The sequence below is a fragment of the Chiloscyllium punctatum genome, chromosome 1 (genome assembly GCF_047496795.1).
Source record: "Chiloscyllium punctatum isolate Juve2018m chromosome 1, sChiPun1.3, whole genome shotgun sequence".
NCBI lineage: Eukaryota > Metazoa > Chordata > Chondrichthyes > Orectolobiformes > Hemiscylliidae > Chiloscyllium > Chiloscyllium punctatum.
The window spans coordinates 154726692-154740629 of record NC_092739.1 but is presented as its reverse complement, the minus strand read 5'-3'; the positions used below and the strand labels follow the sequence as shown (position 1 = coordinate 154740629).

The following is a 13938-nucleotide window of genomic DNA, read 5'->3' as shown; positions in this document are numbered from 1 at the left end:
TATTGGATAAGGTTCCCCACAGTAGGCTATTGCACAAAAGACAGAGGCATGGGATTGAGGGTGATTTAGCGGTTTGGATCAGAAATTGCTAGCTGAAAGAAGAGAGAGGGTGGTGGTTGATGGGAAATATTCATTCTGGAGTTCAATTGCTAGTGGTGTACCGCAAGGATCTGTTTTGGGGCCACTGCTGTTTGTCACTTTTATAAATTACCTGGTTGAGGACGTAGAAGGATGGGTTAGTTAATTTGCGGATGACACTAAGGTTGGTGGAGTTGTGGATAGTGCTGAATAATGTTGCAGGTTACAGAAGGACATGGATAAGCTGCAGAGCTGGGCTGAGTTTAATGCGGACAAGTGTGAGGTGACTCACTTTGGAAGGAGAAACAGGAATGCAAAGTACTGGGCTAATGGTAATATTCTTGGTAACGTAGATGAGCAGAGAGATCTTGGTGTTCATGTAAATAGACCCCTGAAGGTTGCCACCCAGGTTGATAGGTTTGTTAAGACATGTGATGTGTTAGCTTTTATTGGTAGAGGGATTGAGTTTCGGAGCCACGAGGTCATGCTGCAGCTGTATAAAACTCTGGCACGGCAGCACTTGGAGTATTGCGTACAGTTCTGGTCGCTACATTATAGGAATTACATTGAGGTGCAGGTTCTACTGGAAGCACTAGCTTTCAGAGTACTGCTCCTTCATCAGGTGATTGGGGAGTATAAGATCAAAGGACACAGAATGTATACCAAAAGTTTACAGTGTGATGCAACTGAAACTATATATTGAAAAAGATCTGGATTGTTTGTTAAGTCTCTCATCTTTTAGAATGACCATGTTGGTTTCACTTCTTTCATATGTAAATCCCAGAACTTCTTAAAAAAAAATTACATTCTCAAGTGAACTTTAGCAATAGGTGCCATGTCATCTCAGGTAATGCACTGAAAGTGCACTTGTGTGATTTTTAGCATTATAGGAAGGATGTGGAAGATTTGAAAAGGGTGCAGACGAGCTTTATTAAGATGTTGCCTGGTATGGAGGGAAGGTCTTATGAGGAAAGACTGAGGGATTTGAGGCTGTTTTCATTAGAGGGAAGAAGGTTGAGAGGTGACTTAATTGAGACACAAGATAATCAGAGGGTTAGATAGGGTGGACAGTGAGAGCCTTTTTCCTCAGATGGTAATGGCTAGCATGAGAGGACATAGCTTTAAATTGAGGGACAATAGATATAGGACAGATGTCAGAGGTAGTTTCTTTACTCAGTAGTCGGGGTGTGGAACGCACTACCTTTAACTGTAGTAGACTCACCAATCTTAAGGGCATTTAAATCGTAATTGGATAGACGTATGGATGAAAATGGAATGGTGTAGGATAGATAGGCTTCAGATGGGTTCCATAGGTTGGCGCAACATCGAGGGCCAAAGGGCCTATACTGCGCTGTAATGTTGTGTGTTCTATGACATGGACATCACTGGCCAGGCCAGTATTTGTTGTGAAGAACATAATTCAGACAGAATGTATGATTTCTGTAAGTAGTATGCATTCTGAAGGGTCACTGGACCCAAAACGTTAACTGTTATTTCTCTCCAAAGAAGCTGTGATAACTGTGGAGATTTTTCCAGAAATTTGTGTTTTTGATACTATATTTGATGCCTTTCTGTAATTGTCCAGAGGGCAGTTAAGAGTCAACCACATTGCTGTGGGTCTGGAGTAATATATAGGCCAGACTGAATATGGACAGCAGTTTACTTCCTGAAAGATGGGTTTTTCCACCAATTGACAACGAGTTGATGGTCATCATTAGACTTTTAGTTCCAGATTTTTGTTACTGAATTCAAACCCTACAACACCATGGTGAAATCTGGACCAAGGTCCCCAGAACATTATCTAGGTGTCTAGATTAATAGTCAACTGATAATACAATTAGGTCATCACCGCCCCTGACTTGGAACCAGATCATTTGTAGGCGGCACGGTGGCACAGTGGTTAGCACTGCTGCCTCACAGCGCCAGATACCCGGGTTCAATGCCTGCCTCAGGCGACTGACTGTGTGGAGTTTACACATTCTCCCCGTGTCTGCGTGGGTTTCCTCCGGGTGCTCCGGTTTCCTCCCACAGTCCAAAAATATGCAGGTCAGGTGAATTGCCATGCTAAATTGCCCGTAGTGTTAGGTTAGGGGTAAATGTAGGGGTATGGGTGGGTTGCGCTTCGGCAGGGTGGTGTGGACTTGTTGGGCCGAAGGGCCTGTTTCCACACTGTAAGTAATCTAATCCAATCCCTTCATTGGTGTTGGTTCAAATCCTTCCATATAGCACCATACGTATACCACACATTGACTGCAATGGGTTAAGATGGTAGCTCAACACAAACTTCTGTATGACAATCAAGGATGAGCAAAAGCTAGCCTCACCCACAACCCGCAGAAGGATTTTTTTTAAAAATCCAAGAGGAAACCAATGTTAAATAAAAACCCTCTACTTGACTTCTTCAAAATGGGAGAATGGAACCATACTGTCATAGATTCAGGAATGATGCCATTGAGTCTGTGTCAACTCTTTAGACTGAGCTTCCTATCAGTTTTCATCCACCTACTCTTCCCCAATTCACCCCGGACATATTTTCCCTTTAAATATTGTGTGCAGTTTTAGCCTCCTTATTTGAGGAAAGATGTTCTGGTATCGAGCAAGCTCAAAAGATTTACCAGACTGATTCCAGAGACCGGCATGAAGAGAGGCTTGACTGATTAGGACTATAGTTACTAGAGTTAAACCGAATGAGAGAGAATCTCAGAAACCTACAAGATTCCTACAGGACTAAGACATTTGGACATGTATGAGAATAGGAAAGATTTAGCCTTTGAGCCAAATGCTGGCAAATGGAACTGGATCAGTTTAGGAAACCTGGTTGATATGGACTAGTTAGAACAAAGGGCCTGTTTCCATGTTGCATGACTCAATGACCCTGACTAGACAGAGTAAAGAGCTGAAAATGTGTTGCTGGAAAAGCACAGCAGGTCAGGCAGCATCCAAGGAACAAGAGAATCGATGTTTCAGGCATCAGCCCTTCGATTCTCCTGTTCCTTGGATGCTGCCTGACCTGCTGTGCTTTTCCAGCAACAAATTTTCAGCTCTGATCTCCAGCATCTGCAGTCCTCACTTTCTCCTAGACAGAGTAAACACAGGAAGGCTGTTCCCAATGACAAGAGTGTGTCCAAAATCGGGTGTCACAGTCTCAATTACAAGATAGTTCATTAAGGACGGAGATTACAAGAATTTTGCTTCATCATAGGGGGACGAAGTGACATAACAGTAATGTCAATGGGCTAGTAATCCAGTTAAATATTTAAAGGGAGTGGAGGCTTTGGAGAGACTGTAGAAGAGGTTAACTAGGTTGTGACCTGGAATTGGAGAGTATTATCTGTAAGGAGAGCTTGGATAAACTTGGATTGTTTTCACTAGAACGTCAGAGGTTGAGGGGAGACCGATTAACAGGATATAAAATGATGAGAGGCATGGACAGGGTAAATAGTGGGAGTCTTTTTTGCAGGATGGAAATGACAGATACTAGTGGGCATAGCTTTACGATGAGAGGGAGAACATTTAAAAAGGAGACGTGCGAGGAAATGTTTCTTTTTAACATAGAGGGTGATTGATGCTTGGAATGCACTGCCAGGGAAGCAGCAAATATAATAACTTAAGGCATTTAGGCAGAAACATGAACAGGCAGGGAATAGAGGGATATAGATGGGCTTAGTTTAGAATGGCATCATGATTTGGCACAGACATGGAGGGCCAATGGTCCTGTTCCTATGCTGTATTGCTCTATGTTCTGAAAAGTGCAAGCCCTAATTTTAACATGATGCTCCTATTTCTGGGCTCACTCAGAAGAGGACATGTATATCCACCCTGTCAAGAACATGAGTGATCTTATAAATGTCAATCAAATCAACCCTGGCTCTTCTGAACCTCACTGTAAACAAGTCTCCTTCACAACATACTTTCCTAACTATCTTTGTGCGGTCTGCAAATCTAGCCATCATGCCTTCTTCACTCACCACATTTAAATTCTTTTGGAAGCACTAGCTTTCAGAGCGCTGCTCCTTCACCAAGCAGTTATGGGACACAAGATCGTAAGACACAGAATTTACAGCAAAAAAGTCTCCAGTGTGATGCATCTGAAATTATATATTGGAAAAGGTCTTTTCTTTGAAAAGGGACCAATCCATATTCACTCGAGGTATTTCATTTAAGAATAAGCTATCCAAATGCTTTCAGATGTGCCAAGGTCCTGGTGATGGTGATGAAGAGATTAAAAAGTGGAGGAAAAGATGGTAAAGGAGACAGAGGGCGCGAATGAGCGAGAATAACCCAAATAGTGCTAGCCAGGATTGTCAGTAAAAATTGAACAGGTAAAAACAATGACTGCAGATGCTGGAAACCAGATTTTGGATTAGTGGTGCTGGAAAAGCACAGCAGTTCAGGCAGCATCCGAGGAGCAGCAAAATCGACGTTTCAGGCAAAAGCCCTTCATCAGGAATAAAGGCAGAGAGCCTGAAGCGTGGAGAGCTAAGCTAGAGGAGGGTGGGGGTGGGGAGAAAGTAGCATAGAGTACAATAGGTGAGTGGAGGAGGGGATGAAGGTGATAGGTCAGGGGCAGGGGGAGGGTGGAGTGGATAGGTGGAAAAGGAGATAGGCAGATAGGACAAGTCATGGGGACAGTGCTGAGCTGGAAGTTTGGAACTAGGGTGAGGTGGGGGAAGGGGAAATGAGGAAACTGTTGAAGTCCACATTGATGCCCTGGGGTTGAAGTGTTCTGCGGCAGAAGATGAGGGGTTCTTCCTCCAGGCGTCTGGTGGTGAGGGAGCGGCGGTGAAGGAGGCCCAGGACCTCCATGTCCTCAGCAGAGTGGGAGGGGGAGTTGAAATATTGGGCCACATGGCGGTGTGGTTGATTGGTGCGGGTGTCCTGGAAGGTCTCTGCAAGTTCCCTTCTCACATGGTTAAAGATGCCCTCCAACACATCTCGTCTACATCCCGCACCTCCACCCTCAGACCCCACCACTCCAACCGTAAAAAAGACAGAATGCCCCTGGTGCTCACCTTCCACCCTACCAACCTTCGCATAAACCAAATCATCCGCCGACATTGCCGCCACCTCCAAAAAGACCCCACCACCAGGGATATATTTCCCTCCCTACCCCTTTCCGCCTTCCGCAAAGACTGTTCCCTCTGTGACTACCTGGTCAGGTCCACGCCCCCCTACAACCCACCCTCCCATTCTGGCACTTTCCCCTGCCACCGCAGGAACTGTAAAACCTGTGCCCACACCTCCTCCCTCACCTCTATCCAAAAGGTCCTAAAGGAGCCTTCCACATCCAAAGTTTTACCTGCACATCCACTAATATCATTTATTGCATCCGTTGCTCCCGATGCGGTCTCCTCTACATTGGGGAGACTGGACGCCTCCTAGCGGAGCGCTTTAGGGAACATCTCCGGGACACCTGCACCAATCAAACACACCGCCCCGTGGCCCAACATTTCAACTCCCCCTCCATAGAGGACATGGAGGTCCTGGGCCTCCTTCACCGCCGCTCCCTCACCACCAAGCGCCTGGAGGAAGAACGCCTCATCTTCCGCCTCGGAACACTTCAACCCCATGGCATCAATGTGGACTTCAACAGTTTCCTCATTTCCCCTTCCCCCACCTCACCCTAGTTCCAAACTTTCAGCTCAGCTCCCCATGACTTGTCCTACCTGCCTATCTCCTTTTCCACCTATCCACTCCACCCTCTCCTCCTTGACCTATCACCTTCATCCCCTCCCCTACTCACCTATTGTACTCTATGCTACTTTCTCCCCACCACCACCCTCCTCTAGCTTATCTCTCCACGCTTCAGGCTCACTGCCTTTATTCCTGATGAAGGGCTTTTGCCCGAAACGTCCATTTTGCTGCTCCTCGGATGCTGCCTGACCTGCGATGCTTTTCCAGCACCATTAAAGTAAAAATTGAACAGACATGTTTGGTCAGAGGCTTAAAGTCCATAACTTTCTATCTCACTACCCCAAACAAAAAGACATTTATGTCACCTTTAAAATAAACCGTTCCCAAAAGCAAATATAGTTTTTTTTAAAAATCCCAATTATTCATCTCCTAGGTTTATTTGCAATGGTGCCCAAGAAATGAAACTTTTATTTGATTCACGAAAAACTGGGAAGGAGAGTAGGGGGCATTGGGTAACAGACTGGTTGACAGGAGTACAAATCTGGTACCTGTGGGGACTTTTTTTCCTCCATCTTGGCATGGTCTTTGCTGGCAGGTTCCCTGTGGATTACAGTCAGCAGATGCCGTTGAAGAATTAGGGTCTCTTTGAACTCCTCCTTCGTTTTGGCTTCCAAGAGTTTCTGGCGGAAGTTCATGTCGGCGAACATTGTGGCAAAGGTTCTTCCAACTTCAATGGCAGTTTTTGTACTTTTCTGCAAATGAGGGAGAATGAAAACAAGACATGAGGAAAGGCATAAGGCCGAAACGTTGATTCTCCTGCTTGTCGTATGCTGCCTGACTTACTGTGCTTTTCCAGCATCACACTCTTCGACTCTAAACGCCAGGAAGCATGAATAAGATGCAATAAAAGGGAGCATCCAAAGAGCTCAGAATATTTGCACACCACTTATTTATCCCACAACTCCCCACCTGAAGCCATGTATCATTCAATAAGATCATGGCTTATGTATTACTTAACTCCACATTATATCTTTGGTTGGAAAAGGTACATCCACCTCGGAACACTTCAACCCCAGGGCATCAATGTGGACTTCAACAGTTTCCTCATTTCCCCCACCTCACCCTAGTTCCAAACTTCCAGCTCAGCACTGTCCCCATGACCTGTCCTACCTGCCTATCTCCCTTTCCACCTATCCACTCCACCCTCCTCCCTGACCTATCACCTTCATCCCCTCCCCCACTCACCCATTGTACTCTATGCTACTTTCTCCCCACCCCCACCCTCCTCTAGCTTATCTCTCCACCCTTCAGGCTCACTGCCTTTATTCCTGATGAAGGGCTTTTGCCCGAAACGTCGATTTTGCTGCTCCTCGGATGCTGCCTGAACTGCTGTGCTCTTCCAGCACCACTATTCCAAAAACATAAGGGAACGTATAGAGGTAAAATAAAATAGTTAGCTCAGTTTTCAAACTCACTACAGATATAGAATAAATTGGCACTAGTCAATGAAGAAATTTCAAGCTTTCCCAGAGCAGCTAAAGATGATGATAAGTCCTGTAGGGGGCAACACTGTGATGGAGATCGAGGGCTATCACATCAAATACATTCAATTCACACACAGTGAAATAAAGAAATTTGCAGCAAAGATGATTTCGCGATCTAAGGTGTCTGTACTTTTGACTAAAGACAATTTACCCTCCCTCCTCCAGAGAGAGTCTTTTATTAATTTTGTTGGATGAAAACAGATCCAGATTGTCTTCCATCCAGCTTAATTATCATTGCACCATGTGACAACGGAGTTACTGAAAAATTGTGTTGATTAATTTACCAATTAGTCTGCAAAAGAAGTAGACGAGAGTTGAGCAAACTTAAAAATCAAATTTCAGAGATCACCTGATCCTTGGAAAATACTTAATTTCAAAACATTGATATTGTCCCCTATCTCAGCTCTTTGTTGCAAAAGTATATTAGCTTTTCCACTTTTTCTCCAAATGGTAATATTCAAACTACATTCTCTCAACGTAGATTCAACAATTGCAAGTGGTCAGCACACAACCTTTAAATTTTGAAAACATTTGTTATGTGTCCACTCCAAACCTTGTGCATTCTGTAATCATCATGTCAACATCTCAACACCTTCCTAGTGTAAGGAGAGATTGCAACACCCAGACAGCCCGTAGATCACAAAACAGGGATTGGCATCAGGCCATTATAAACTTGAAGGGAAGTTAGAGTTCAACAAGGAACATAGAGTATTTCAATGGAATTTGTCACAATTCTGGTCTTTTTACAAGGTTACAGTGCCTTTTAATGTCTGATCCTTCTGCCCAGGGGCTGTTTGCGCATATTGTATTGTATAAAGGCACACTTTCCACCAGAGATGGTCCATTCAACTATTCCCAGTGCTTTGTTCACTGCCTTCCCTCATTTTTACTACATGCTCCTGGACGTTTTGCTACCACTGCTCCCAATTACCCAGTTCAGTGGCCTCCCTCAGCATCGCCATCTGCTGATGATGGTTCTCACACAATTCAAATAGCCCAATGAATTCTTCCTGTATTGGGACATCAAGAGATGTTCCTGTTATGGGCCCAACAACACTTCTATAAATTTCCAGTGGGAGCAAATTACTGCAGATGCTGGAATCTGTACTAAAGACAGAAAAAAACATGCTGGAGATCGCAGCAGGTCAGGCAGCATTCATGGAGAGAAAGCAAGCTAATGTTTTGAGCCCAGATGACTCTTCATGAGAGCTTTGATCTCCAGCATTTTTTGGTTTTCCTTTATAAATTCCAGACTGCAACAACTCAACAAGGTTCCTTTAGATTGTACCTTCCAAACCCATGACCACTTCCAACTAGAAGAACGAAGGTAGCACATACATTAGGAACACCAACAGCTACAAGTTCCCATCAAAATCACTCAACACATCCTGACTTTGGAAATACATTGCTGGTCCTTCATTGTTGCTGGGTCAAAATCCTGGAACTCCCTCCTGAACAGGCCTGCGGATGTTCCTACAATGTAGGACTGCAGCAGTTAAAGACTGCAGTCACATCAGCATCTTCTCTAGGGCAACTAAAGATTGGCAAATGATTCTGCCCATCCTGACAGCAGTCAGATCCCATGAATGCAAAAATGCATCTCAAAATCAGCAATGAGTGGGCTGCAGAATTTTTAAGCAAAACGTATCAGTAATTAAATATTTTACTATGTGTAATAAAACGTGAATAAAAATACATATTTCAGCTGTGATACATAAAATATTCATCAAATCCGGGTCAAGTGTAAACATCGATAAACATGAAAAGGACAAATATTCCTTTATAAAAAGTGAAGTAATGAGGTTTCTCTGACGTCACAAGTATTTGATCACTCTGCTGACGCTAAGTATGAAACAAGTTGGAAATCTCACCACAACGTTCACGGAGCTGAAAGCTCACGTATTAGCGAACATTGAATTGATGACTAAACTACTGACTACACTCCACTCGGAAGGACTAGCTGCATCCATCCAGGCAAGTGGGGAGTCACTTGCCTTACTTGTGCCTTGTAGACAGTGGACAGGCTTTGGGGAGTCAGGAAGGATGTTACTCACTATAGTACCTTTAGCCTCCAGCCTGCTCTTGTAACCACTGTTCATGTGAGTCCAGTTGAACCTCTGGTCAATGGTAACCCAGGGATATCGATTGTAGTGGATTCAGGGGTACTACCTTTGAATGTCACGGGGCAGTGGTTAGCTTATCCCTTATGGAGAAGGTCATTGCCTAGTATGTGTGTGGCATGAACGTTGCTGGTCACTTGCCAGCTCAAGCCTGGATATTGTCCAGATCTTGTTGCATTTGAACATTGACTGCAGAGGAGTCATGAATTCTACTGAGCATTGTGCAAAGCATTGGCAAACAGCTCCAATTCTGACATTATTATGCAAGGAAAGTCATTGTCAAAGCAGCTGAAGATAGTCAGGCCTTGGACACTACCCTGAGGAACTCCTGTAGAGATGCTCTGGAGTGGAGAAGACTGACCTCCAACAACCCATGACCATTTTTCTACATGGCAGGAACATCTCTACTAAAATTCTAGCAAAACACAAAAGGTTATGTAATGCATTGGTCAATATTGAATGAAGTCCCATTTAGGAACATGGGAAGCATTCAGTCACTTGAGCCAGAGTTAATTTTTTGTTAAGCAATGCCAGATTTAAAATTAATAACTGATCTTGCATCAACTACTATTTAAACACAGCTCCAAACCTCTACTATCCTTTGGGCGTATAAGTGCTTCCCAACATGTCTCCCAAATGGTCCAGCATTCATTCTCAGACTATGCCTCCAATTCTAGAATCGCCAACTAATGGAAACAGTTTATCTTCATCTACAGGGTTTTCCGGATTCTGTCTGGAAGAAGATTTCTATAGAAATCATCCCAAACCTTCTAAACCCTAGAAAAAAAAATGTATGATCTCTTCTCATAACTCGGATTCAAAGTCCGGAAGAGGCCCATCAAGTCTGCACCGAAGATATACTACTGCCTATATTCGTCCCACTTTCCTGCACTAGATCCATAGTCTCGGATGTTTTGATATTTTAAGTGCTAAGCCAAGAGCTATTTAAAAGTTGATGTTTCCCACCTCCTAGGCGGTGCATTCCAAACCACCACTACTGTCCTGTCTGTCAAAACATTTTTAAATTAAATTTTCTGCAAACTTCTTGCCTTTCACTTTAAAATTGTGCCCCTTTGTTACTAACCCTCAGCTAAGGGGAATAGCCGTTTTCTATTCACCCTGACCATGTCCCTCAATCTTACACACCTCTATCAGATCCACCTCAACATTCCTAACTCAAAAAAACACAATCTGAGCTTATCCAGCCCCTCTTCTACATCGCTGAAATGCTTCTTCCCAGGCAACATCCTGCTAAATCTCCTCTGCGTTCCTTCCAATTCAATCACATCCTTCTTATACTGCAGTGACCAGAATTGGACAGAATACACCAGCTAACATTCTGCACACCTCCAACATAACCTTGCTTCAATTACAATCTATACCACGACTTATAGATCACCCACTCAAGTCCAGGTATCATTCTTGCAAACCAAGGTTGTATCCCTCAAAAGGCCAATATATTCTTAAGGAGTGGTGCTCATTTTAGCCAGCACTTACCCTCCTGCAAGGAAGGGCAAAGTCTTTTGATATGAAGAGTTAATTTTTAAGCACAAATGTTCAAACCACCAAGGAACTCTGCAGTACAGAAATTTCACTTAGACCACAGGATCCATTTACACATGACATCTCGCAAGTTTAGCATAATCTTAGCGCCTGCAGGGTGGGGAAATTTAAGCATCTTCTGTTAGAATAAAAACACAAATCATCGTATCTCTCATCACATGCAAACCATTCAGTTCCTTCAGCCTGTTCGACAATTTATTAGGTCAGGCTGATCTGTACCACAACTTCATTTAAACCACCCTCACTCAATTGTCCTCAGTAAGCCTCAACTGGCAAGAAAAACTATTCATCTCAAATATTAACATTTCAATTTGACCTATTACACACAATAACCATATACCCAGCATATCCCATCTCTTTGCATCGGAGTAACAAAACAATATTACTTATAATAGGTTTTTGAGCAGCATCCTATAACCCCGTTGAAATAAAAGAACCAAATTTCACATCCTCAAAATGGGAAATACAGATTCTGTGGTTTGGCCATAAAGCAAAGCAGCAGAATTAGGCCATTTGGTCCATCAAGTCTGCTCTGCTATTTGATCATGGTGTCCCACAACAGGGGAGGGAATGGCCAAGTAGTATTAGTGTAAGACTGTTAATCCGGAAACTCCCCTAAATGTTCTAGGCAGCTGGGTTCAAATCCTGCCGTTGATGTTAAAAAAAAAGTCGTCACACAACATCCAGTAAATGGTCCAACAGGTTTATTTGAAAGTACAAACTTTTGGAGTGCTGCTCCTTCGTCAGGTAGCTAGTGGGGCAGGATCATAGGACACAGAATTCATAGTAAAAGATCAAAGTGTCATACAACTGATACAATGCACTGAACTAACCTAGGTTGCTGTTAAGTCTTTAATCACTTGAATGGGGATGCAGGTTTCAATTAATTAATATTTAAATCCCCCAAATTTTTTTCCAAGTCCAAGGTTGAGATACAGACAGACTCTAACTTCACACCTTTAATGCATCGTCTAAACAGAGATGTGACTTTTTTAAACTTATAAAGCTTTAAGTTATCTTGCAAATGTGACTTGAAAGAAGTTCTGGGATTTAATCAATCAAACCTGCATCCCCATTAATACTGATTAAAGACTTAAAAGCAATCTAGGTTTGTTCAATATATTGCATCACTTGTATGACACTTTGATCTTTTACTATAAATTCTGTGTCCTATGATCATGCCCCACTAGCTACCTATGGACACTATAACTGTGTCCACCCATGTCTGACACTGGCACCTCCACATCATAGCAGATGCTGGAATTTGAATTCAGTTTAAAAAAAACCTGTAAATCAAGAATTTAATAATGATCATGAATCCATTGTCAATTGTTGGAAAAACCCATTTAGCTCACTAAATATCCTTTAGGGAAAGATATGTCATCCTCAACTAGCCTGGTCTACACCAGACTCCAGACCCACAGCAACGTGATTGACTCTTATCTACCCTCTGGACAATTAGGGACAGGCAGTAAATGCTGGCCTAGCCATAGATGCTCACAACCCATGAATAAATGAGAAATAAAATTTTCTCAATTCCATTATCTTGCCTTCTCACCTTAATCCTTCATCCCCTTACTAATCAAGGCACTAATTAAATACACCCACTGACTTAGCCTCCACAGCAGATTGTGGCAATGCATTCCACAGATTCACAACCCTCTGGCTGAAGAAATTCATTGTCATCTCAGTTTGAAAGCGTTGTCCCTTCACTCTGAAGCTGTACCCTCAGGGCCTAGTTTCTCCTAAGAGTGGAAACATCTTCTCCATGTCCACTCTGTCCGGGTCTCTCAGTATTCTGTAAATTTTAAATGAGATTCCCTCCTCATCCTTCTAAAACTCCAATGATTACAGACAGAATCTGCCATGGTGGGTTTTGATATTCCAAATGTATGTTTTTAAAAATGCTTTAGCAAACATGTACTTAAGCAGTAGAACACCCAATTACCAGTCGGTCTCAAACTGGAGCACCACCATGCAAATACACATTTCGATACAATTGCTGTAATTAGTTGTGAGAGGAAGGCTCGGCCAACTTTCTAACCTGCAAAATGCTCAAATATTCCAACTCTTTGGGGCCAATATTCAAACCACTTGCAGCATCAATCCACTCATTTTACAATGATTTTTCTCAAGCATTTGAGAGGACAGGCAAGTCATAATGCATGTTGACAAGCATTATTCCTGCTCATCTGAGGCTGTGCAAGAAAACATTTTCTTGACAGAAGGAAAGGGAAACTGAGAAGTATAGAGTCATAGAATTGTACAGCGTGGAAACAGACCCATTGGTCCAACTGAAGGTTGATAAGTCTCCGGGGCCTGATGGTCTACATCCCAGGGTACTGAAGGAAGTGGCTCGGGAAATCGTGGATCCGTTGGTGAGTATTTTCCAGAGTTCGATAGATTTGGGGTCGGTTCCTGAGGATTGGAGGATGGCTAATGTTATACCACTTTTTAAGAAAGGTGGGAGAGAGAAAGAAGGAAATTATAGACCAGTTAGTCTGCCCTCAGTGGTGGGAAAGATGCTGGAGTCTATTATAAAGGATGAAATTACGGCACATCTGGATAGTAGTAACAGGATAGGTCAGAGTCAGCATGGATTTATGAAGGGAAAATCATGCTTGACTAATCTTCTTGAATTTTTTGAGGATGTAACTCGGAAGATGGACGAGGGAGATACAGTAGCTGTTGTGTACCTGGACTTTCAGAAAGCTTATGATAAAGTCCCACTAAGGTTAGTGAGTAAAATTAGGGCGCATGGTATTGGGGGCAAAGTACTAGATTGGATTGAAAATTGGTTGGCTGATAGGAAACAAAGGGTAGTGATAAACGGCTCCATTTCGGAATGGCAGGCAGTGACCAGTGGGATCCGTGCTGGGACCGCAGCTTTTTACAATATATGTTAATGATATAGAAGATGGTAACAGCAATAACATTAGCAAATTTGCTGATGATACAAAGCTGGGTGGCAGGGTGAAATGTGAGGAGGATGTTAGGAG

The 13938-nt window shown here is 43.1% G+C and overlaps 1 protein-coding gene across 2 annotated transcripts in view; it reads right to left on the bottom strand.

Annotated features, from left to right (window-relative positions):
• slc4a11 (solute carrier family 4 member 11) overlaps positions 1–13938 on the bottom strand; it is a 170873-nt gene that overhangs the window by 65316 nt on the left and 91619 nt on the right. For both annotated transcript variants that reach the window (XM_072577275.1, XM_072577265.1), the window contains exon 8: positions 6261–6464. In XM_072577275.1, the coding sequence (XP_072433376.1) occupies positions 6261–6464 (204 nt within the window). The remainder of the gene's footprint in view (positions 1–6260; positions 6465–13938) is intronic.